A 25036-nucleotide genomic window follows, 5' to 3' on the forward strand; every position below is an offset into this window, starting at 1 on the left:
ATTGTTAATATAAAGGCATTCCCAATTTCATTCCTGCCTTAATTCCTGTCCCGAATATAAAACATTATTCATCTCTTTAAATTCTCTAATCCAAAATGACATCATCCTGAAATATCTTCCTTTTGTCTTTAGTAAACCTGTTTTTTTCTACTAGTGAAAAATTATAAAATTATTATTGTACACAAAGGCTGTTTCAAACTTACGTTCCAGTGCATTATAAAGAACTTCAAAATCTTCTTTTGTTTGAGGATTATGCCTCCGGTAATAGTCCAATTTAATCCATTCTTCTTTTTCTCTTATCTTTCTTAGTTCTTCCTCTGCTTCCCACTTCAACCTTAACATTTTCTGTCTTTTTAAATCCTTTACTACGACTTTAGCATGCCATTGTCTATAGTAAGTCTGTAACACTATTACCTATAGTTCAATTAAAAGGAAATCAAAAGTGTTTATCATCAACCATATCAGATAATAACAAAAAGCAATGGTGATTATTTCTATTCCAATGTAGTAACTTCTGTAAAGTACCGAGTCTAGGTTTAGCTCTATGCCAGAGATTCTCAAACCCATTAGAACATATAAGCTGTGGATAATGCACATCAGCAATTTGACTTTGAAATCTAGCAAATATGCCTTCCTAGGAGGCAGTAGGTACAATGCTTAAAAGCATAGTCTCTGGAGTAAAATTTAGTCTAGATTTTGCCTCTGTTACTCATTTGTTTTTTGATTTTGGTTTATTTTGCATATAAAGTTTAGCTTCACCCTTACAAATCCTCAATAAATATATTATTGTTATGAATACTGTCTTTAACCATCATTAGCTTAGGCTCACATTTAAAACTTTCATTATCTAAACACAAAGTAGATAGGTTATATGTAGAAACCATCAAAGGCAGGCTGGATAAAAGAGAGACTCAAGCAGACAAGTATGTATTAAGTTGTGAGAAATATAAATATGTCTGAGGTTATAGTATAGTATTAGGTCCTCAAGAAACTTGCAATGTAGCTGAGTTTACATTTTTATTTACTAAACACAAAAATAAATTAAAATATGGAGAGGCTAGATCAAAACTGAGGACAGGGAATACACGGACACATCTCTGTACTGTATCCTAATCCCTGGTAATTATATAAAATCATATAAGCAGAAATCAATAATGACACTGGATCATACTAAAGGAGTCCTCCAAAGAACAGACACTATGAAGAATTCCCTCAAGAAAGGAGGCAGGAAGAATATATTGGAGAAGGAATCTATGCCTATCCTGCATGGGAAAGGTAAGCTAGAAAACACACAAGGGTCTGTGAGACTGCTTCAAGCCCCAAACCAGTGCATCCTGTGAGAAATACAAAAGGGACAGACATCTCTAAAACAATTCAGGTAAACAGTAACAGAAGTATTTGCCTCTGGGCAAGAACAGTTAGTGTCCCGGGCAACCCCCTGGATGAATAGAAGCTCCTTCTTCAGAAAACTAGCTCTCTTTCAGAATCAAGGCTTGGCCATTCCTAAAACCACTGCCGTAAGGCTATAGTAAATAAATATGGGTAGCACACTGGACATCAGGGATCTCAATACCCTGCCTACACACCCAAGAATAACCAAACATTTGGGAAGAGCCCACAAAATATAAGGCTCCTCATTCAACAAAGAAAAGTTTACTTTTGTGTGAAACAGAATTACTAGAATAGTGGTTCTCAAAGAGTGATGGTCAACTCAGCACTATTAGTATCATCTGGAGAACTGTTAGAAATGCAAATTTTCAAGCTCCACCCCAGAGTTACTGAATCAGAAATCCTGGGTGGGGCACAGATTCTGTATCTTACAAGTTTCTGATGTCTGCTAAAGTTTAGAACCACTGTACTAGAGTAAAACAAAACAAAACAAAAGCCAAGACCAGACTAGAATTAACATTTTCAGATGGAGGGAAAAAAAAGGATATTGAATCACTATTTAAAAAACAATTTTTTGATTTTAAAAAATCAATTAGAATGCATTTAACTTGGGTGCTATTAAACTTGTTAAACTTATTAAATAATGACACCAAATCACAGTCTTTTAAATAATAATGTAAGCTTTACCCTTTTACATCATAATCCAGGGATTAGCAAGCAGTTTAGGGCTGGTAGGAAGCTCTATTATATTCAACAAATGGCTTCCCACTCTTCTGCTCTAGTGGCTGATCTATTTCTCATCATCTTCTGAAAAGTAGACAGGGAGAAAAAAGACAAAAGAATTGCAACCCAGTGACTTTAAAAAGTGGCATACATCATTTCCCTTTACATTTCATTTTCAGGCCTTAGTTATTTGGCATTACCAATATACGAAAGAGATTTTGAAACGTAGTCTGCAATGGGGCAGCCAGGTGTCCAGCTAAAGCTTTATCACAACGAGAAGAATAGATATTGGTGGACAGCAAGTAGTTGACTATAAAATGACCTGCATGAATGTGCAGAGCCTAAGAGGAAATTAGTAAGCAAGAAACTTAGGTGAGAAAGTCTTTTAGAATGAAGAGTAAAAAGTCATAAAAATGAGAATGAATGAAAGAAAATTAAGAGACATGGAAGATAAATGCAGACATTCCAAAATATGTCTGATATAATTTCTAAACAGAATGAAGAAAATTGGTTAGAGAAATTATTCAAAATATAATAAAAGAGCATGTCCTCAAACTAAAGAAAGACATGAGCACTCAGAAAGGGTTCATGAACAAATCCCAAGCATATCACAATAAGATTACTAAGGGTAAAGTAAAAATCCTAAAAGCTTCCAGAAAGAGAAAACAAAGAAATGAGAAATTGGCATCAGACTTTTAAACAAATAGAGCTTCAAAGTTATAAAGAAAAATAATTTTGAAAATAAGTTTAAATCTGTCTACACACACTCAAATTAAACTTCAAGAATGAGGTTGATTCAACAGGACTAAGATAGTTTATCTCCCATGCATAATCTCTAAAAGAATTATTAGACAATGTATTCTAGCAAGAAAAATAAGTTAAGGGATGCCTGGGTGGCTCAGCAGTTGAGCATCTGCCTTTGGCTCAGGGCCTGATTCCGGAATCAGGGATCGAGTCCTGCATCAGGCTCCTTCCGTGGAGCCTGCTTCTCCCTCGGCCTGTGTCTCTGCCTCTCTCTGTCTCTCATGAATAAATAAATAAAATCTTTATTAAAAAAGTTAAAAGGGAAAAATTTAAAGATTGAGCAAAAATTTCCAAGAGAGTTATCAAGCTAAATATATCTTATTTGTAAAAAAAACATATATATCAATATAAACACATATAACAGTAAGCAGTTATAATTATGTAGAAAATGATAAGTATATAGCAAATTATATATATATAATTGTAACTGCAGATCATCACTGGATAGGAGGAATGAGGGAGGAGGACAAAGAAATGAAAAACAGAAAAGCCTGCTAAAGTCCTTGATTTATTCATGGAAAAGACAGAACCTGAATAAATATGCTTTAGGTATTAAAAAAATTAGGAAATAAAAAAAATTTAAAACTTTTTATGAGGCACCATTAGAAAAAGAGAAATATAGTACCTGCTTCTGGATTATGAAAGAACAAAAAAAGAAAGAAAAAGTTTAGTCAAACTAACAAAGATAAAGAAAGGTTAGTAAAAGAATAAATAAACAAGATATGAAGAACAAATAAAAACCAAAATGAGATGGTAGGAATGAGTACAAAAATATCAATAGTCATACATAATACAACCTTGTTAAAACAAAAAAGATTTAAAGTAAGTACTAAGTACTGAAATCAAGAAGCTCAAGAGGGGTGCCTGGGTGGCACAGCTGGTTGAGCAACCAACTCTTGATTTCCACTCAGGTTGTGATCTCGGGATCCTGGGATCAAACCTTGCATTGGGCTCAGTGCTTCACACAGAGTCTGCTTAAGATTCTCTCTCTCCCTCTCCCTGTGCCCCTCCCTCCACTCATGCTGTCTCTCTCTCTCTCTCTTCTTCTGTCCCTCTGAATAAATAAAATGTTTATAAAAAGCCCAAGAATAAAATAAATATAATACAAGTAGAAAGGGATCAGTGAGCAAAAGAAGAACTTATTAAATGGAAATTTACTCCTTATACTGGCTTTTAATCAATCACTCTGTTTACACCTCACATCCCACTTCAACCCCCTCTGAACCTCCTATTCATGTTCCAGGATTCCATGGGGCAAATCTATTTGGTTCCTGATGCCATCCCCCTTGGCAGGCATTTAGATTTCCGCTTCCTCAGTTTAAGTAAATCAAGCTAACATTTCTCTTGTCTTCTTTACAACTTTAAAATAATAGACTGGCATTTACTCTTCTCTTTTCTCATGTATTCTTTGTTCCTGTATATTTTTTTATTCCTCTAAAATCATTGTATTGGAGTTTGGAAAGTGTTGTAGAGATTTCCACCTCCTCACCTAATCCATTTTCCCTACTTCCTTATTAAAAAATTATATGACATCACAGAGCCACCATCCAAACCCTGTACGGTAAAAAAGCAAAAATTAGTTTGGACTGAGAACATAAAAACCTATCAGGATGGAATAACAGGCCCTAATAAAGTCAGTTATGAAGTTAATGGGAAACAATATTTCTTTCAAGGACATTCTGCAGCTATAAAATATCCTGACAATCCCCTCCTTGGAGTCACTACTATTTTCTTACTTACTGAGAAATCTAGTTCTCTAAAATCATAATCTACCAGAAACTTTGTTATTTCAAATTAGATAACTAAGAATGAAACATACCATTCTTGCAAGGGGGACGTATGTCACGTTGATAGAGAAAAGCAGCCTTGATTTACAACCAACATGCTAAATTTCAAAGAGACATTCCACATCCCTCTTAACTTTGTTACCAAAGGGACAAAGCTGGAGGTACCATGCTCCCTGATTTCAAACTACATTACAAATCTAGAGTAATCAAAACAGTATGCTATTGGCATAAAAACAGACATATAGATCAATGGACAGAATAGAGAACCAGAAATAAACCCATACATATATGGTCAATTAATTTATGACAGAGAAGGCAAGAATATACAATGGGGAAAACTGAAATGCAAAAGAATGAAACTAGGTATTATCTCATACCACACACACAAATTAACTCAAAATGGATTAAAGACTTGAATGTAAGACCCAAAACAAACAAAACTCCTAGGAGGAAACATAGGTGGTAAGCTACTTGACATCAGTCTTGGCAATGATTTTTTTTTTAATCTGACTCTAAATGCAAAGGTAACAAAACCAAAAATAAACAAGTGGGACTATATCAAACTAAAAAGCTTCTGCAAAAAATAAAAATAAAAATAAAAAAAATAAGAAATAAAAAAAAATAAAAAGCTTCTGCACAGCAAAGGAAACCATCAACAAAATGAAAAGACAACCTCCTGAATGGGAGAAAATATTTGCAATCATATATCTGAGAAGCAGTTAATATCCAAAATATATAAACAACTCCTAAAACTCAAAAGCAAGAAAACAATCTAATTTAAAAATGGACAGAGGATTCAAATAGACATTTCCCCAGATGCATATAGATGGCCAACAGACACATGACAAGATGCTGAACATCACTCATCATCTAGAAAATGCAAATCAAAACTACAGTAAGATATCACCTCACACCTGTTAGAATGGCTATTATCAAGAAGATAAGAAATAACAAGTGTTGACGAGAATGTGGAGGAAAGGGAACCCTTGTGCCCTGTAGTGAGAATGTAAATTGGTACAGTCACAATGGAAAACAGTATAGAGGTTTCTCAAAAAATTAAAAACAAAACTACCATTTGTTTTGTTTTTGTTTTTGTTTTTGTTTTTCAAAACTACCATTTGACCCAGCAACCCCACCTCTGGGTATTTAGCCAAAAAAAAAAAAAAAAAGAAAAAGAAAGAAAGAAACACTAATTCAAAAAGATACATGAACCCCTATGTTCAGTGCAACATTATTTAGAATAGCCAAACTATGGAAACAACCTAAGTGTCTATTGGTGGATGAATGGATAAAAAGGATGTGAGATATACATCTATACATCTAGAAATATATCTATACACACAATGGAATACTACTCAGCCATAATAAAGAATGAAATCTTGCCATTTATAAAAATATAGATGGACCTTATAGGGAATTTTGATAAGTAAAATAAGTCAAAGACAAATACCATATGATTTCAGTTAATATGTGCAATCTAAAAACAAAGCAAATGAGCAAACAAAAATCATAGATGTCAAGAACAGAATGGTGGTTGCCGGAGGGGAAGAAGGTTAGGGCACAGGTGAAATGAATGAGGTAAAAACTTCCAGTTATAAAATAAATAAGTGTTGGGTATGTAACGTGCAGCATGGTGACTATAGTTAATAATATTATGAAGCATGCCTGTAAGTTGTCATGAGAATAAATCCTAAAAGTTAACCTTGTATGGGAACAGATGGTAACTAGATTTACTGTGATGATCATTTCACATGTACTACAAATATCAAATTGTATTCCTGAAAAAAAAAATACTGTTATGTATCAATTATAGCCCAATAAAAATTGTTTAATTTTGAAAAAAATAAATAACATGAAATATATGGTGTACTGGACAATTTTGAGTTGGAAAGACAGTAATTCAAAGAATTTTAGTATCTTGAATATTAGTCAAACTTTGGCCCTAATAATCAGATGCTTCTTCAGAGTCTCAAAAAGAAAGTAGTAAAAGAGCAATGGACATCTTCTGATTTAACAGCCATCACCACTAGAGAGACATCGAGTGCGGAGGAATCTGTCTAAAAGTCTCATAGTGGTGGGGTGCCTGGGTGGCTCGCTCAGTCAGCTAAGCATCTGCCTTCTGCTCAGGTCCTGATCCTGGGATCTTTAGATGGAGCCCCATGTTGGGCTCCCTGCTTGGCGGGGAGTCTGCTTCTCCCTCTCCTCCTGTTCTTCTGCTCGTGCTGTCTCTCAAATAAATAAAATCTTTTTAAAAAACTAAATTCTCACAGTGGTACTCATAAATGGCCTACGATTCTACTGCTGGCCCGTAGACTGCTTCTTACCTTTTTAACAGGATACAACTGTCCTCAGGAACCCTGCACCACAATGAAAATGAAGCACATTATTTAATCTGGTTACTTTTTTTCTCACAGGAAAACTTTTCAATGAGAGAAGCACTGCATTGACATAGTCTGGCACAGATTCTGTAACTTTTCATACACTTGTATTTGTGTTGCACTAGCCTAAAAGGCTTGAGTCTTTGTCATCATCAAGGGCTGCTTCTGTTCAAATGATGCCCTGAGCTAGAGACCCAGCAAAGCTGAGTCATAATCCAAGAGGACCCTTAACACTGAGTCTGAATCAGCCAGAAACACCCAGCATGGAAGAAGGAGGATTGCTAGTCAGCACTATTTCTTTCTTCACTAATAAATGGTCTTTTCCATTTCAACTGCCAAGTGTTAAAACTACGCAATTCAGTTGAGCACCTTCGGGTAGGAAGAAACTAAGTAGGTATTCTTTAAGCTTAACCCAATCCAGAAGCTATTCAGTAAAGAATTCAAGACACACAATTTGACACATGGCATGCTCTCAATTGTGCTCTATACATGTGGGAAAATGAGAGGAAATACGCCAGCCAGTCCAATAATATGAGAGCATTACTTTTTATCAAATTTCTGTTTCAACTTCACCCTTAATAAAAGCCAAGCAAATTGTCCTGGTTGGTTTCCCCTCCTTCAAGTTAATGAGTCCTGTTGTATGGGTTGTGGTTTCTCTGGCTTCCTCACAGAGGCAGGTTCCTCAGGACACAATCAAGTCAAAGCACAGGGCTGCTAAGAGTGATCTTGCAGGTGGTGAAAGTACGGTAGTTGTTATATGCGTGATCTCATAACAAATGAACTGGGGCATGGAGGGAAGCCTTCGTGTTCTTGGGCTCCTTGACCTCCAAAGTACCAGCCCAGCCTACCTCCTCCAGACCCTTAACACCTGCACTAGCTGCGGTGTTCAGCTGACTTTCCAAGCACCACACACGAAATGGACAGGGAATGCCTGTAAATCTTATTCCAATTGTAAAAATCCTATCATGTCCTGTCAAAATAAGTCCTTGAAAATTCTATCTGGGCCTGGGGACAGGACTACCAGATCAGAAAAGTCAAAGTCTCAGCAAATACTCTGCCCAGAATGATAAAACTGGACAAAATTGTATTTAAAAAATAGCCATTTCAGGATTCTGGAAATTGACCAAAGCCACACATCAAATAAATGTTTATTGAAAAAAAATTACTAAACTTCAAGTAGGAACACTGACAGTCTGTGGCATTTCAACTTAGGGCTGCTCTCATAGCCTCCTTCCCCTAATCCCTGGCTTCATCTGTGTCTACTTTCAGGCCACTAAATTGATTTAAAGTGAGGCAAGGAAAAAACTCCATATTCCCTGAGCAATGTCACAAACAACAGTAAACTCAATGCAAAAAAAAACAAAAAGAAACAAAAGAAACAACAACAACAAAAAAATGGCCAGCAACTCAGCTGCAACGGTCTTCCAGAGCAAGCAACAGCCAGGTGAGTGGCCAGAAATTAATCAGGGAGATCAGGAAAGTGAGACAGCCGTAGTGAGCCACCATAACCTCCCCAGCATGCCTGGTAGCCTGAAGGCGGAACACAGGTACAGGGTAAACACATACTAGGAGGGAGCAGAAAAGGCCCCCCCTTCAATATCCCAGGCTAACCGTGAGGCCTTGTGCAGAACAAATACAAGAAAACCCAGCAGAAAGTAAAAGCCAAGATGAACAGAAACTCAACTTGTCTGAACTTTGAATGCATCCTCCAATCCACACATGAGTCCATTAGCAAAAGTGGAAGCTTTACTAGATCAAGGGACTTGAACACAGCCTCTGATCAGTCACTACCTAACCATTATGCTATGCTAAACCAGGGACAACCCTTAGGAAGCCAGACTTACAAATAGGAAAACCACCACCAAAAAAAAAAAAAAATTGAGTGGAGACATCAATGGCTACCTTCTGTGCTAGAGACAGACTCTCTAAAGCAGATTTCAGCAATGACACTGTTGATACTTTGGACCAGATAATCATCTGTTGCAGTGGGGCTGGAGTTTTTATGCTTACGGGATGTTTGGCAGCATCCTTGTCCTCTACTCATTAAAGTACAGTAGCACCTCCCCCAAGTCATCATAATCAAAAATGTCTGCACCAATGTAAATGTTGCTATTAAGCACATGAAAAGATATTCAATATCATTAGCCATCAGGGTATAGAAATCAAAACCACAATGAGACAACACTTCACACTCACTAGGAGAGCTATAATGAAAAACAGAAATAACAAGTATTGATGAGGATGTGAAGATACTGGAATCCTCATATACTGCTCCTGGGACATAAAATGGTGCAGCTGCTCTGGAAAACAGTCTGGTAGTTCTTCAAAATGGTTAAACCTATACTTACCATATGATCTAGCAATTACATCCCAAGAGAAATGAAAACATATGTCCACATTAAAATGTCCATCAGCCCATAAACAGACAAAATACAGTATATACATTGGCATGGATACTATACCTAATTGAGTATATTCAATGGAATATTATTCTGCAATATAATAGAATGAAGTATTAATACATGTCACAAGACGGATGAGTCTTGAAAACATTATGCTATGTTTAAAAATATTTATTTTTATTTTTATTTATTATTTTTTAAAAATTTTTATTTATTTATGATAGACATAGAGAGAGGCAGAGGCACAGGCAGAGGGAGAGGGAGAGGCAGGCTCCATGCTGGGAGCCCGACATGGGACTCGATCCCGGGACTCCAGGATCACGCCCTGGGCCAAAGGCAGGCGCTAAACCACTGAGCCACCCAGAGATCCCCCAAAATATATATTTTTAAAAGCCAATCACAAAAAACTACATATTGTATGATTCCACGTATATGAAATATCCAGAATAGTTAAACTGATAGAGGCAGAAAGTGGATTAGTGGTCTCCCAAGGCAGAAAACATTGGATGGAAATAGAGACTGACTGCTAGTGGGTCCAGGAATTTTTTCTGGGATGATGACAATGTTCTAAAATGTTGTGTAACTGTTTCTATAGTAAATAAATTAATTAATTAATTAAAAATAAATCATTAAATTGTATACTTTTTAAAAAAGTATATATTATGTTGAAAATAAAAGTTTTAAATGGAATAAAAACAAAAGAAATAAAATGGTACATTAGAAAATACCTATGTAACATAAAAGAAGACAGTAAAGGAAAAAGAGGATGAGAGAGACATCTGACATAGAGAAAACAAGTAGCAAGTGTTTGATACCATCCAATCTTATCAATAACATTAAAATAAATGTATTAGACATTCCAATCACAAAGTAGAGATTATTAGACTGCATAAAAAGATAAGATCCAATTATACGCTGTCTATAAAACATACATTCTAGATTAAGACTCAAAATAGGTTGAAAGTAAAAGGATAGAAAAAGACCATGCAAACAATAACATAAAGGAGTTGGAGGAGCTATATATTAATATATATCAAAGAAAGCAGACTTTAGTATCCTGTTGCTCTCAATTACTCTGGAAAGCTCCGTAGGTGACTCTACTATATGAAGGATTAAGGCCAAGGTAAAGAGAAGATGAAGCTAATAATGGCCAGAGGTAACACACAAATCCCTGGGGCTCTGCAAGCATAAGGAAAGGACTAGGAGCATTTAGCGTTCTGGTTCCTTTTACTGAGGGGAAAATGGAGATAAAACCTGCCTTTAATACCAGTGAAACAGAACTCACACTGATAAAGACTCTCTTCTTGACCAAACTCTGATTAAGCTCCTCTGAGCAGTTTCTCAATTAGGCTTCAACTCTTGGCTTCTGTGATTATCTCCGCATTGTTCGATTTTCCCCAAGTCCTGCTAAGTCAAGCTTAAGGAGAATCCCTCCCTCATTTGATCAGGTTCCTCATCTTAAAACATATCCCCCCCAGATGATGCCTAATCACTCAGTGAAAAACCCTGTTAGAATGCTTTACTCTCCCCTTACTCCTGATGTTTTAGTAATTTTCCACCATTGACTCCTACCCTACCCCTTGGCTATAAATTCCCACTTTTCCTTATATTTAGAGTTGAACCCAATCTCTCTTCCCTTCCACAAAACTCCACTGTACTAGCCCCTCTTAAATAAAGTCTTCCTTATCATCTTTAACATGTGTTATGAATAATTTTTTCTTTAAGAACACTCATGTGGGTTGTTTTATAAGCTGGTGTGGCTTAAGAAAACACAAGTAGACACGCATAGAACAACTGGCTTATTTATTTCATTTTTAGTATTTACTCATAATAAACATTCTCTTACCGCCTGTAATCTTTGAGCATGGTATTCTGCTGCTGAAAAATATTTTCCTGGTGTCACCAGTTTATCAGTCATATTTGATACATACACACCAATTTTAGTCATCTGTGTGGATGTTGTATTTGTAGTTTGTTGGAGCTTTTTTCTCAGAAAAACTGTCTAAAATAAAAACATAAACATTTATTTAAATATCCACAATATAGACATATCAGTGAGTAAAGAGCACATTTTCCTGTGTTCTTAATTTTCTGTTATTATATGAATTACCATATAATTCCTTGGAAGATTTTAATTTATTTTTTAAGTTTTTATCTGAATTCCAGTTATTTAACATACAGTATAATATTAGTTTCAGGTGTACAATATAGTGAATGAACACTTTTATACATGACCCGGTGCTCATCATGACAAGTGTACTCCGTAATCTCAATCACCTACTTACCTATTCCCTTCACTCCCTTCCCAAACTGTCAATTTGTTCTTTATAGTTAAGTCTGTTTTTTTTATTTGCCTCTTTCTCTGTCTCTCTCTTTTTTTTGTTTCTTAAATTCTACATAGGAATGAAATCTACATAAGAATGAATGGTATTGGGCAGCCCCGGTGGCGCAGTGGTTTAGCCGCCTGCAGCCTGGGGTGTGATCCCGGAGACCCCAATCCCGAGTCCCACGTCGGGCTTCCTGCAGGGAGCCTGCTTCTCCCTCCTCCTGTGTCTCTGCCTCTCTCTCTCTCTGAATAAATAAATAAATTTTTTTTAAAAAGAATGAATGGTATTTGTCTTTCTCTGACTGGCTTATTTTGCTTAGCTAATATGCTCTAGCACCATCCAAATCATTGCAAATGGGGAAAATTTCCATTTTAGAGAGGTACACAGAACATTTGTTGATTTGCAGTTTGAAAAACCTACATAGAAAAATAAAAATATTACCTGGGTATCTCTACAAAATACATTGTCTTTTTCAGGAATCTTTTTAGGTACAGTTTGTGTTCCAGCATTATGATATTCTATTCCTGTTATTTTATGTCTGAATCCACCAAGAAATGGTTTGTGAAAGTCAGATTTAATAATCTCAACAGGTACCTCCTGGTACTGAGCAATGCCTAAGGAGGTAAAACCAAGATTGAATGAAAGTTCACCTACAAAGGGACTCTAAAATACTTTATCTAAAAGACATCAAATAACTAACCAGTTTGTACTTTGACAGTTATGATTTGAGAGGCATCAGTTAATCCATGTATTCTTTTGATTGGAAATAGATCTGGATCTGTAGAAAAGATTTCCACCTGTACAATATCCTGTGGCTTAACTCCATATTGCAGTAGAGTCTCATTATTTTTAAGAATCCTTCCTAAAAATGACATGAAATTAGAAGAAGAAGCATTCGTAGAAGTATGGCAAAGAAATAACTACACATACTAATTTCAAGGGGATGGAAAATGTCAAAGATGATTATATAATAAACACATATAGTTTAAGTACTGAATAGAATATTGATGATGTTCATTCCTTGCTGTAATGTTAGTACAGAAAACTCCACAATGGGAAAAGTTAAGATGCAAGAATTCAGCATTACAAGTAAAGCTACAACTCTCATAGGATTTCTCATCAGAAATACAAATACATAATAACCCTGAAACTCCGTAACTATTTAAAAAAAAAAACAACCATATTCTATGAGCAAAATCATATTCTAGACATTGACTTTCTAAAAAATCAGTGTGTTATATGTAAACACAGGACATATCTTTATCAGGGAAAATTTGATTATTTTCATACCCATTCCTCTCTCCAGTACAGAAAAGCATAAACTCAGAGTTGCATCTTTCCCCTTCTGTTCCTATAGTCAGAAACTCATATAAAGAAATTCATGAAAAAGTGAGGTTAAGCCTCAGGTCTGTGCTGGAAAAAGTGTACATTACTCTATTTTTATGTTATTTTTCGTATTTTTTTAGTTCTATCTCCTTTTATTGGTTTATTCTATAAATTGACCCAAATTTTACTTCTCTATTTTAAGGAATAAAAACTATGCATAATGTTAATGGCTGCTGTTTTGATAGAATCTATATCACTCTTCCAATGCATGGTCTTCCTAAATTACAATTAAGAATTTAAACATAGCAAAGGTTTTGTTACCCTCCTTCTTAGAAATAATATCAGATACCACAGCCTACTTTAGCTATGTTTAAGAAAGCACAAAGTTCCTTGAGTTTCAATTTCACATCCCAAATTCTTAACTTAAAAAATTAACATGAATATTATATGGACTTTGTGATAGGCTGAATCATGGCTCCAGAATATATCCATGTCCTAATCCCCAGAACTTATTCCAAATGCCCTTAGATAGGATGGAAGGGAGATTTGACTACAGAGGAGAAGATGATAAACCAGAAGCAGAGAGAGATTTGAAGATGCTCTGCTGCTTGCTTTACAGATGGGGGAAGGGGCCATGCAAGGTGTACAACTCTAGAAGCTGGAGAAGACAAGGAGCAGATTCTCCCCAGGACCTCCAGAGGAGGAACAGCCCTGCCCACAGGTTGGCTTCATTTGAGTGAAACTGGTCTATAATTGCCGGCACTCGGGACTCTAAGAGGAATCACGTGTTACTAAACTTGTGGTTAATTTTTACAACAGCCACGGGAAACTAATACAGACGCCCAGAGCCCTCTTCACTCCTCTGGTTTGTGTAGTAGGCTTAGTCCCACCAAATTCGAACTCCAATTCACGGACGAGAAGAAAGCACCTATGTTAGAGGGAAGCTGACACAGAATCCGCTCTTTTACTGTCGTGGCTCACGTAAGCCCGGTACCCAGTGGAGATGCCGCCACTTAAAATACAGCGAATTAAGGTCATAAAGTACAAAGAACAGTCTCAGATACCACTGGCTAGTTACTCCATTCTCAAAGTGCTCTTTCTTCTCCAATTTGGAACTTCATCTTATAGTTAATGCCAAGCAGTTTCAAATATCCTTTTTGGAGTCATACCTATATTTAAGTTCAGATCCTGTCACTCATTAGCTGCGTGAATTTGTACAACTTTCTCAAGCTTTAGTTTCCTTCCTCCAAAAAAAAGTTAATAAAATACCTACCTCAAAGGGTTATTGTGTGGACTGAATGATAATGTGATAATGACGCAAAATATCTTGTAGATGGACTAGCACATGGTAAGTCTTAATAAATTAACCATCGTGATTGTTATTACTAGTAATTATTTAAATTTTCGTGTTATTTCCCTATCCAAGCTTTAATAGTCAGTTGTTTGAATGCATGAGCATCTTAATTTATAGCACATTCATTATAATAGTTTTTTAAAAATAATTTTGAAATCGAACTTATTGTTTTCTTTGATTTGATGAGGAATTTAATAGGTAAGGCTTACCCTCTTTTTAGTGTTTAGGATTTTCCCACAAAAAAAGTATTCTTATCTCCATGGAAACCTTTTTTGTATGTGGCATTTTATAAGTTAAGAGCAAAACTTTTTAAACTAAAATATTAGCCTCTGTGCAGACATATTCTACAGAAACATTTATTTAGCCATGTTGTTCTCACTCCCTCTATCACAGTTACAAAGACCAAGTCCTCTCATGACATAAGGCTACAATAAAGTGGGTTACTCAGTATTGCCCACAAAATATAAATAAACTTGAACATCATAGGATTGTGAATTGGCCTTAGTGTATAAAGTCTGACAGATAAACCATTTTTAGTCCTCTTCTTATTCTCATTCCTCATCTACTTCTCTCAACCTCATTGCCTCCCACTCCTCACAGAGAATCTACTTCTAGCCACTCTAAACTTATCACTTCCCCAAAGTCCCAGATTTTCTCACCCCTTTGGGACTAAGCACAAGTATTATCACTTTTATTAAATGAAGCTTTTTAGAATCTCCCACTTTCCTTCCTCTCTGTTCTCAGAGTGTTTTGTGCTTATCTCCATTAAAAAACATTTACACATTATGTGTTAACTATTGCACACATTGTCTTTCTGACTAGTCTATAAACAATTTGAGAACAAAGATTTTGTTTCATGTTTCTTTACATCTTCAGTTCTTAGCTAAGTATTTAGAACAAATATATACTCAATAGGGGGCAGCCCGGGTGGTTCAGTGGTTTGGCACTGCCTTCAGCCCAGGGCGTGACCCCGGGGTCCCGGGAATGAGTCCCATGTCAGGCCCTGCATGGAGCCTGCTTCTCCCTCTGCCTGTGTCTCTGCTTCTCTCTCTGTCTCTCATAAATAAATAAATAAAATATTTAAATATATATATATATATATATATATATATCCTCAATAAAAATGTGTCAAATGAATGCAGAATCACAATATAATGTTCCAACAGAAGATAACAATATATTTTAACAAATCAAAGATTTTGATTATTTACATGGTAAAGCTAAAGAAGTCTTGGTAGGTTTTGTTAGCTTCCAAACTTACCTGCATATCTTATCTGCAGTGTATCGGATGGAATAAGTAATTGGTATGAAAAATGATCCTTGAGGTATTTTACAATGGTGTCTATTTTAAAAGGCATTATAATTTCCTGGCCCATAGGAAAAAGTACAACTTTTACTGTAGATAAAAAGAGAAAAGAATCATAGTCAAAAGCAAGGGTCAGCAACCTACAGTCCATAAACAGAGAATTATGGGACAATTTTTAATAATACTGAAGGCAGATTGCCCCTGCCGTGTTCCCCCACTGCACTTCCATGATAAGAGTTACATTTTAATATCTACGGGAAATGACATTCAGATTTTATTTTGCAGATTAATCCAGAATCTCAATAATTAGCATCAGGGGTCAACACCTGCACCCCAACTCCAGCTTAAAGTTCAGATCCTTTTTCCATTCTCTGCAATGGGCATCAGTGCACATTTAGAATTAACTCTTCAGTCAGAATAGCACAAGAAATAGGAAAACTAATCTGCTTTTAAAGATTCCCAATATTTGGTATTAATTGGTACTAATCTGGTATTGGCATCTAGTATTATATTACTCAGATATAAATACGGGAACAGCTCAGAAAATCAAGCATTTTTGTGTACTGAGTACTGGAACAGGAGACCCTGAGACCTACAAGGTGTCCCTGAACTTATGATGTGCACACTTTGGTTACATATTGATAGCATGCATCAGTAAATCAGTGCATACTCATCAAGTTAAGAAAATCCAATAGAGGGGGATTCCTGGGTGGCTCAGTGGTTTAGTGCCTGCCTTCAGCCTGGGGTATGATCCTGGGGTCCTGGGATCGAGTCCCACATCAGGCTCCCTGCAGGGAGCCTGCTTCTCCCTCTGCCTGTCTCTCTCTCTCTCTCTCTCTCTCTCTCTCTCATGAATAAATAAATACAATCTTTAAAAAAAAAAAAAAAAGAAAATCCAATAGAGAAATTTTCAAAGTAAAAGATCTCTAAATCCATTCTTCTTTCCATAATTGATTTATGTCTACAGTTACTAAAATGAGAAACAGAAAAAACACTCTTAATTACAAATATTTAGAATAACTACACACTAATCTAATTTTCACAAAAATAGGCATTACGTGGCTCACTAGCCATTCTATAAAATAGCAATTCAAGACACTTACATATTAATAATAAAACTTTTCAAAAGTTTAATATAATGGGGTAAACTTTCTTCTTTTACATCTACTGACTTTAAGTTTTAATGGAGAAGATCAATAAGTAAGATGGAGGGCAGAGTACAAACTGTAGGCTGAAAAAGTTTTATATATTTCTAGAGGCCTGACACATAACAATCTTCATAAAGCTAAATGAGACTTTTATCAATAATCTCAGAATGAAATTTAACCAGGCACTGTTGATGCTAAGGTTCTTTGAGATTGTTAAAATTTACTTTCCTAGCTATCAACAAAGAAAACACTTTCATAGATGTTAAGTCATCAGAAGGCTATTCTAGTTGTTTTATGGATTCAAAATTCTATGGTTAATATATTTTAACATTTTCATAACAGTGACTTCCTAAGCTTTGGGAAAGGGAGGTGTATGAATTTGTGAGCCTCAGAAAGTACAAGACTAAGACAACTTTATTCTAATCCCTAAGTATTTGTTATAAACTACTATCCGGCAATCACAGAAATACCAAAAAACGGAGCTCACAGGCTGGCTCAGTCAGTACAGCATGTGATTCTTGATCTCGGGATTGTGAGTTTGAGCCCCATGTTGGGTACAGAGGTTACTTTAAAAAACAAACAAATGGAGACCAAATTTATAGTGAATAGTGAAAACGAGGGATAACAGCTTCAGTTAGGTATAATAGGGCTTAATTAATTTCTTCTCCTTCCTTCTCATTCTTCTCTTGTATGGATACACCACACAAGGGTAAACTACTCCACTGGATTCAAAAGCTACATTTCATCAGCCAAACAAGCTGCTGTTATTATTGTTAAAAGATGGCCCCATATTCACCACCCTATGGATGAACAATTTCAAAACTTATGGACAAGAGAGAGAAGTAGCAGTCAGTTAATCAGCCAACTAAGCTGGTTCTAGATGTAACCACTTTCTTGCTGCTCCACTTTGGCTTTGTTACCAACAATGTAGTGGTAACTCCTACACACCATGAATCTTATGCCTTTAAAATTAAACAATATAAAAATAAAATAAAATAAAATAAACAGTAATTCAAGACAACAATTTTTCTGAAGCTAAATATAAAGTTAACACTAAGAAAAAGTGTGGAAATATATATAAGTAACAAGGTATGAGGAATGAACTCTGGATATGAAACTAAGAAATCTGGAGTCAAGTTCCCTTCCAACTCTATCTAGCTACGAACAAGTAATTCCAAAGAGGTATGCAAAAGAACGACAATTGTACTCAAGAATTTCCCATTTTACCAGGTCCCTAAACATTTTAAAAACCTACTTTATTTAGGAAAGATGGATCAATATCAACTTAAAATCTAATGGTGTTCATCTATTCAGGGAAAACAGATACTATAGAATAGAGTACCTTCACACTTAATTAAGAGATTAAGTGGTAGTGGCTACAGAGGTTTTGGTGGGTAAAGGGAAGGAAAAGTATGCAATATCAAATATAAAACAAATCTTCAAGCAAAATAAATTTGAAAAAGCAACCATTCTTCAAAACGAGGAAAAGAGATTCCTGTCTTCCCCAAGTAATACCTGTTGCTAAAGGATCTTTCATCGATGCTTTCAGAGATTCCTTTATCGCCTTTATCTTATCCAGAAATGCCAGAGATCCAGCATGTGAAAACTGTTTGGCTGACTGCACTGCATTATCATGTTTAGTGAACTTGTGCTTTACAGAATTTCTTCGAGAGTATGAAACTCGTTTGGGGAACAAAACTTCTTCCATGAATTGTTCTTCATCTTCTGGTTCCTCGTTCAAGAAGCTCTGGTCATTTTCCTCTTTCACATGTGTCGTGTGGCCTTCACTGGATGGTGTGACTTCAGATTCACTGCCTTCTGCTTGACCTGACTCTGGAAGCTCCTCCGAGGAAATTGGAACATTGATGGTCTCAAAAGCATCATCATTTTCTTCTGACGCAGTAACAGCATTCTGAGCACCAAATTCTTCTTCCCGATCAGACATTTTTCTGAACCAAAAAAATATGTGAAAAATAAATATATATATATATATGTATTTATTACACATAAAAAATTCTTACACCAAATATCAAATTCAGTGCTGGTATACAGTGATGTTCATAACATACTGCAATGTTGCTCACTATTTTCTTTTAAATACTGATCATTTTAGTAACGGCATTAGGTAAAAGCACCGGGGAATTTTTAATAAAAACACCATGAAAAGTAAAAATATCACTAAACGAGAACCTCAAAACACAATAAATTTGAGAAAAATCTACTGTCAAGAATATATTGAAAAATATTTTAAAATATATTGTCAACGCTTCCCTATCCAATGAACAATGCCTTGTGAAAGGGTTTATTTGAAAAGCTTTCTTTCTGAATACAAACTAACACAGGACTTTTATTTCTGGGATTACAACGGATCAGAAGCTGTAAGGGATCTGCCAGCGACCCAGCAACCACACCCTGTATGGTAAGCACTCTTTGTAGTAGCTTTGTTCTCACAAACTGTAGCAAGTCTCCAATGACTTTTGTTCCCCACAACAAACAAGTGTGGGTTGATTTTGGAGCTGACTAGTGCCCGAGGTACAGCAATCCAGAGCTCTGGCTTGGGAGACTGTGACAGCACCCAGGACCTGGGGCCAGAGTGGGCTCGGGCAGCCAAGGGCCAGGCTGCAGGGGCAGCAGCGGGATCAGAGCTCTGAGGAGCCAGTACATCAGGGAGCCTACCTGTAGAAACTGGCAGCCATCAAGGGAGGATAGAAGTGACCTGGAGGTGTATTTCTGTGGCAAGAGCAGGGGCGGATTAAAATATGGAACAAGTAGTGAAGTGGGAAAGCTGTGTTTGAGGCTAACACATTAAGCACAAATCCTTACATAGAAAAAAAAAAAAAAACCTTAGTGAAGTTCTCTAGCCTTCCTCAAATATGGAATATCTGGAATAAAAATATATATTTGTTGAATTCAATGAATATAGCATTATAATTGAAGAGAGAATTGGGAAACTAAAAGATAAATAAAATGATTTGATATAGAATGCAGCAAACAGATAAGGATATGAAAAATATGAGAGATTAAGGGCCATGCAAAAGAGAAAAAGTCTAGCATATCTATTGCTAAGTATATCTTTCTGTGAGCTCAGAATGGTTTTATACTTTTAAAATAAAAAAATAGCAATGAATATGCAGCAGAGACTGTATGTGGCCTGAGAAGCCCTTTCCAGAAAAAGTCTGTCAGCCCCTGATCTAATTAACAGATGTCAAATCTGAATCACAGAGGAAACAAAAAGATAAATGAGAGAAAATATTTTTAAAGTAACGGTTGAGAATTTTACAAAACTCTTTTTTAGTATATGTGCTGCCAAAGCAAGCATGAGAATTTTACAAAACTGATGAAAAGTATGGATCCAAAGATCCAAGAAGCATAACATAAACATACACCCAATGGGATAAGTATAAATAAATCAAACCCATATGCACTGTAATTACATTACAGAATAACAAAGAGAAGGTCTGGAAAGCACACAGTGAAAAAGGACATATCACCTACTGCTTTGGATTAATTTGCTAATATTAATACAAAGGAAAGAAAAGCAAAATCACTGCGGATTTCTCGTCAGAAATATAGAAGCCAAGGTAACAATGAACTAATTAAAAGATAGCTATCAACCTAGAATTGTGCATAGAGCAAAATTCTCTTTCAAGATAGAAAATAGGGATCCCTGGGTGGCGCAGCGGTTTGGCGCCTGCCTTTGGCCCAGGGCGCGATCCTGGAGACCCGGGATCGAATCCCATATCGGGCTCCCAGTGCATGGAGCCTGCTTCTCCCTCTGCCTGTGTCTCTGCCTCTCTCTCTCTCTGTGTGACCATCATAAATAAAGAAAAAATTAAAAAAAAAAAAAAAAGAAAATAGAAATATTTATACATAGTTACCACAAAGATATCTGCTCTAAAGAAAGTTCTAAAGGATATACTTGAAGGAAGAGGAAAATGGGGTCAACAGAACTTTGAAGTGCAAAAGAAAAGGTAAACAAATAAATTATAAGCATACGGGTAAACCCGAACATATACTGTCAACAGAATAGTAGTAGAAAATTGAAATATTAGACAATAAGAATATATGACTGGGAAGGGAAAGATCAGAGTGAACTGTTCTCAAATTCTTATACTTTTTACGAAATTGAGGGATAGGATACTTAACCCTAGACTTTGTTAAATTAAAAGCATAGCGGAATTTCTAGTATGGCCAATTGAAAAACTGAAATAAAGTTTTACACTTCCAAAACAATAAAAAAAAATGTGAAATGAGAAAAAAAACTGAATAAAAACTCAATTTTTAAAAAGTTCAAGAAATTTCTTTAGGTTCTCACACACCCAAAATTTTCCTTTTGGTTATTTTCTCCCATTAACAGGCCTGATTAGAGAGAGAGTATCATAAAGAAGCCCTGACTCCCAGCAACATACTCCTCCCACCCCTGGAGAGGCTGAGGTAATGCTTTTGTTTCTATCTGTTGGGTCACCTTCCCTGCACAATGTCCAAGATGTCATCTTCTAAAACAGCAACAAAATCAAGAATGTCTGCTCTTCAAACAACATAAGTAGAAGAATAAAAAGACAAACCACAGCCTAGTAGACAATTTTTTGCAAAGCTTGTATCTGATCAAGGACTTGTACCTGGAATATATAGAAAACTCTCAAATTTCAGTGAGAAAATAATAACAGTTTAAAAATGAGTAAAATAGGGGCACCTGGGTGGCTCAGTGGTTGAGCGTCTGCCTTGGGCCCAGGGCGTGATCCCGGGAGTCCTGGCATCAAGTCCTGCATCGGGCCTACTTCTCCCTCTGCCTGTGTCTCTGCCTCTCTCTCTCTCTGCCTCTCATGAATAAATAAACAAAATCTGAAAAAAAATAAAAATGAGTAGAATATTTAAACAAGTCAACAAGGAACATATACAGAAGGCAAATAAGTGGAGCCAGGACTAGAGAGGCACAAGTGCGATGCGGCACCTGCGCTGTGCTAGGCTCACAGGTGCACCTAAAAATAAATGCGTCCTGAAAATCCGGGTGAGTTGCCTCAACCGCCTCCGTCTAGCCCTGACCCCGAGAACAAGCACATGAAAAGGTGCTCAGTATCAGGAGCTATTAAAGAAACGCAACTATGGCGATATATCCATATAGATTAGAATCTCCCAACCGTATCAGGTGCTAGTGAATGGAAGACACGTGGAACTCCTACCTTGAAGGCGGAAACGGCGATTGGTACAGCATTTGAAATAACTGTCAGTTTTCTTATAAAATTAAACACACATCACCTAGCAATCTGTGTTCTTTACCCTGATGGGAGTGAAAAACTACATTCATACCAAATTTGCTTACAAAAGTACATGAAGCCTTTATGCTTAATCTCGAACCCTGGAAGCAAACGTTCCTCGGTTGAGGCACGGACCCACATACTAGGAGACGTTCATAAAATAGACTACTACTCATCAACACAAAGGAGTAAACTATTGATCCAGCGGGGGTGGGTCTCTAGGGAGGCCTGCTCGGCCAGCTGCACGTGAGGGTTCAGTGAAGTGAGAGGCCCGGCTGCGGGCTCCCCGCCGGAGCGTGCCCGGGGTCAGGGCCCAGGGCAGCCCGGTCGCCGCCAACGCGGCCCTCGTCCAGGGAGCACCTGGGCGCCGGCGCTGCGGGACGGCTGGGGCGGGGCGGGGCGGGGCGCGGCGCGGGAGGACGGGCTGAGCCGGGGCTTCGCTGGTCACTCCGCCCGCCGCGTGAACTGGCATCGTCTTTACGTTGACGGTTCAGACGTAGACGTTTTAGACTTTAAAAACTGCTCAACAAGGAAGAAAGCAGCCCCTGTGATGATCACGCGGACCTGCCCCTTTCACCTCCCAAGCACGGTCCCCGACGGGCCTACGATGCCGGCGTCACTGCTCCGGGGGACCCAGTCCTGCGGGGCCAAACAAACCTGTGGCATCTTTAAGTCTTTTAAGAGGCTCGGACACGAGCGTGGGGGAGCGGAGGGTGCCACGGAGGACGCTGTTCTGAAGCCGCCCATTGGCCACCCGGGACCGTCGCCGTGGGCGCCCGCGGTGTCCTGCGGCCCGACCGGGTCCGCACGCGTCCGGCTTCTTAACCACCACCGGGCAGACTCGCGGCGCGGAGAGACGAGGCGCCCCGCCCGCCGCCACGGCCCCGCCCGGCCCCGCCCACAGCCCAGCCCACACCCCTCCCGCCGTCACGGCCCCGCCCACGGCCCCGCCCACAACCCTCCCCGGCCCCGCCCATCCCGGAGCATCTCGGGGCTCCAGGTCTGAGCCCCCGTGAGGAGAGCAGGGAACGTCGTGCAGGTGTGACCCGGATACAGGCTGCGAACCCCTGGGGTCACTATCTGAGCACGGGGTGGGGTACGGGGTGCGACCCCCTCAGCGCTGCCAGGAGCCGCCCGATGCCCCCCACACGGCGGCCTGAGACTGCGCCCCGGCTCCGCCCCCCGCCCACGGCCCCGCCCACGGCCCCGCCCACGGCCCCGCCCACAACCCTCCCCGGCCCCGCCCACCGCACGCTGCCGCTCCGAGCCCCGCATCGCAGAAACAGCCAGAAAAGGACAACAGGATGCTTTGCACGGACCGAAGCGAAGGTGGAGCTTCGTCCCGCGGCCAGGCAGCCCCGACCCCGCGGGACAGCGCCCGCACACAGCTCCGCGCCCCGCGCCCGGGCTCCCGGCTCCAGGCCGGTCTGCGGAGGGGCCAGGAGAGGCCGCCAGAACCTGTCCTCCCACCTGACCGACGGACGCAGCCACCGGGTCGCTGAGGTTTCGAGGGAGCCGCGTCCGCACCCGCCCCGCCGCTTTCTCTTATGCCCGCCGCATCCTAGCAACGGCCCTGCCGCCGTCGTCGGTCCCGCGAGAAGAGGCGGCGCTCCCGCGGGAAGAAGGGCTGTGGAGAGGGGCGGGGCCGGGGCCCAGGGGGCGGGGCCGGGGCCCGGAGGCGGAGCTGGGGCTAGGGGCGGGGCCGACCTAGGGGCGGGGCCGGGCCGGGGGCGGGGCCGAGAGGGAAAGCTGGGGGGGTTGTCTGGTGCGGGGCACCTAGATCCCAGAGTGAATGCGGCGCTGCTGTCCAAACTCCCTCATACACTTGTGCAAGGGCACAGTTCTCAGAACCAAACGCTGACAGCGGTTTGGTTTATAGATCTAAAAAATCAGGATTGGTAAAAACACAGAGTGAGAGTGAAAACCTTGACAGAGGAGAACATGGTCCAAGGCATTAGGTGCCACTTGGCTTATGTTCAAATTAGAACTTGGCTCTTAGCTTCCTGGCAGCCTAAGAGAAAGGGGAGACAGGAGCTATTTCCTCTTCTAAATCAGGAGAAGCAAAGGTTTTGTTAATCACGGAATCATAGGTATTTTTCCATTACTATAAATTCTGCAAATTAGGGTTTTTAAAGAAGCACGTTTATTGGGGGAAAGGATGAATTCTGCTTCTCTTGCAAATATATTGGTAACTATCATATATTTTCATTTTCATTAGTTTCCATGAATCTTTTTTAATTTTCTAATTTCCTGGTTGACCCTCTTCCTTTAGTGGGATGCCCAAACGCTGAGTTTCTTCTAAATTTCTTCATCTGATTGAGTTGTAGTTTCAAAGCATTATGGTCTGAAAATATGCAGGGCACAATCCCAATCTTATGGTATCAGTTGAGACCTGATTTGTGACCCAGTATGTGGACTATTCTGGAGAAAGTTCGATGTGCCCTTGGGAAGAATGTGTATTCAGTTGGGTTCGGATGGAACCTTCTGTATATATCTGTGAAATTCATCTGGCCCAGTGTATCATTTAAAGCCCTGGTTTCCGTGTTGATGTTCTGCTTAGAATATCCCTCATTGGCTCAGAGTGCCATGTGGAAGTCTACTATTAGTGTATTATTATAGGGATCCCTGGGTGGCGCTAAACCACTGAGCCACCCGGGCTCCCCCATACAAATCTTAAGATGATTTGTTCCAGCTCTGAAGTCCACGGTAGGGATCCCTGGGTGGCTCAGCGGCTTAGCGCCTGCCTTTGGCCCAGGGCGTGATCCTGGAGTCCCAGGATCGAGTCCTGTGTCGGGCTCCCTGCATGGAGCCTGCTTCTCCCTCTGCCTGTGTCTCTG

The 25036-nt window shown here is 38.9% G+C and overlaps 1 protein-coding gene across 6 annotated transcripts in view; it reads right to left on the bottom strand.

Moving 5' to 3' along the window:
• The window catches only part of IQUB (IQ motif and ubiquitin domain containing), a 50710-nt gene extending 26892 nt beyond the window's left edge, over nt 1-23818 (bottom strand). For 2 of the 6 annotated variants that reach the window (XM_049093879.1, XM_049093875.1), the window contains exons 1-9: nt 23670-23814; nt 21638-21786; nt 19621-19674; nt 18460-18893; nt 15752-15886; nt 12511-12672; nt 12252-12424; nt 11330-11485; nt 204-414 (exon numbers count right to left, since the gene is read on the bottom strand). In XM_049093879.1, the coding sequence (XP_048949836.1) occupies nt 204-414; nt 11330-11485; nt 12252-12424; nt 12511-12672; nt 15752-15886; nt 18460-18893; nt 19621-19640 (1291 nt within the window). In that variant the 5' untranslated portion in view covers nt 19641-19674; nt 21638-21786; nt 23670-23814. Of the gene's footprint in view, nt 1-203; nt 415-11329; nt 11486-12251; nt 12425-12510; nt 12673-15751; nt 15887-18459; nt 18894-19620; nt 19675-21637; nt 21787-22856; nt 23046-23669 lie in introns of those variants that run through there. The other 4 variants (XM_049093877.1, XM_049093878.1, XM_035698425.2 and 1 more) reach the window with 4 other exon arrangements.
• Between the last annotated feature and the right edge of the window lie 1218 nt (nt 23819-25036).

The sequence above is a fragment of the Canis lupus genome, chromosome 14 (genome assembly GCF_003254725.2).
Source record: "Canis lupus dingo isolate Sandy chromosome 14, ASM325472v2, whole genome shotgun sequence".
Classification (NCBI taxonomy): domain Eukaryota; kingdom Metazoa; phylum Chordata; class Mammalia; order Carnivora; family Canidae; genus Canis; species Canis lupus.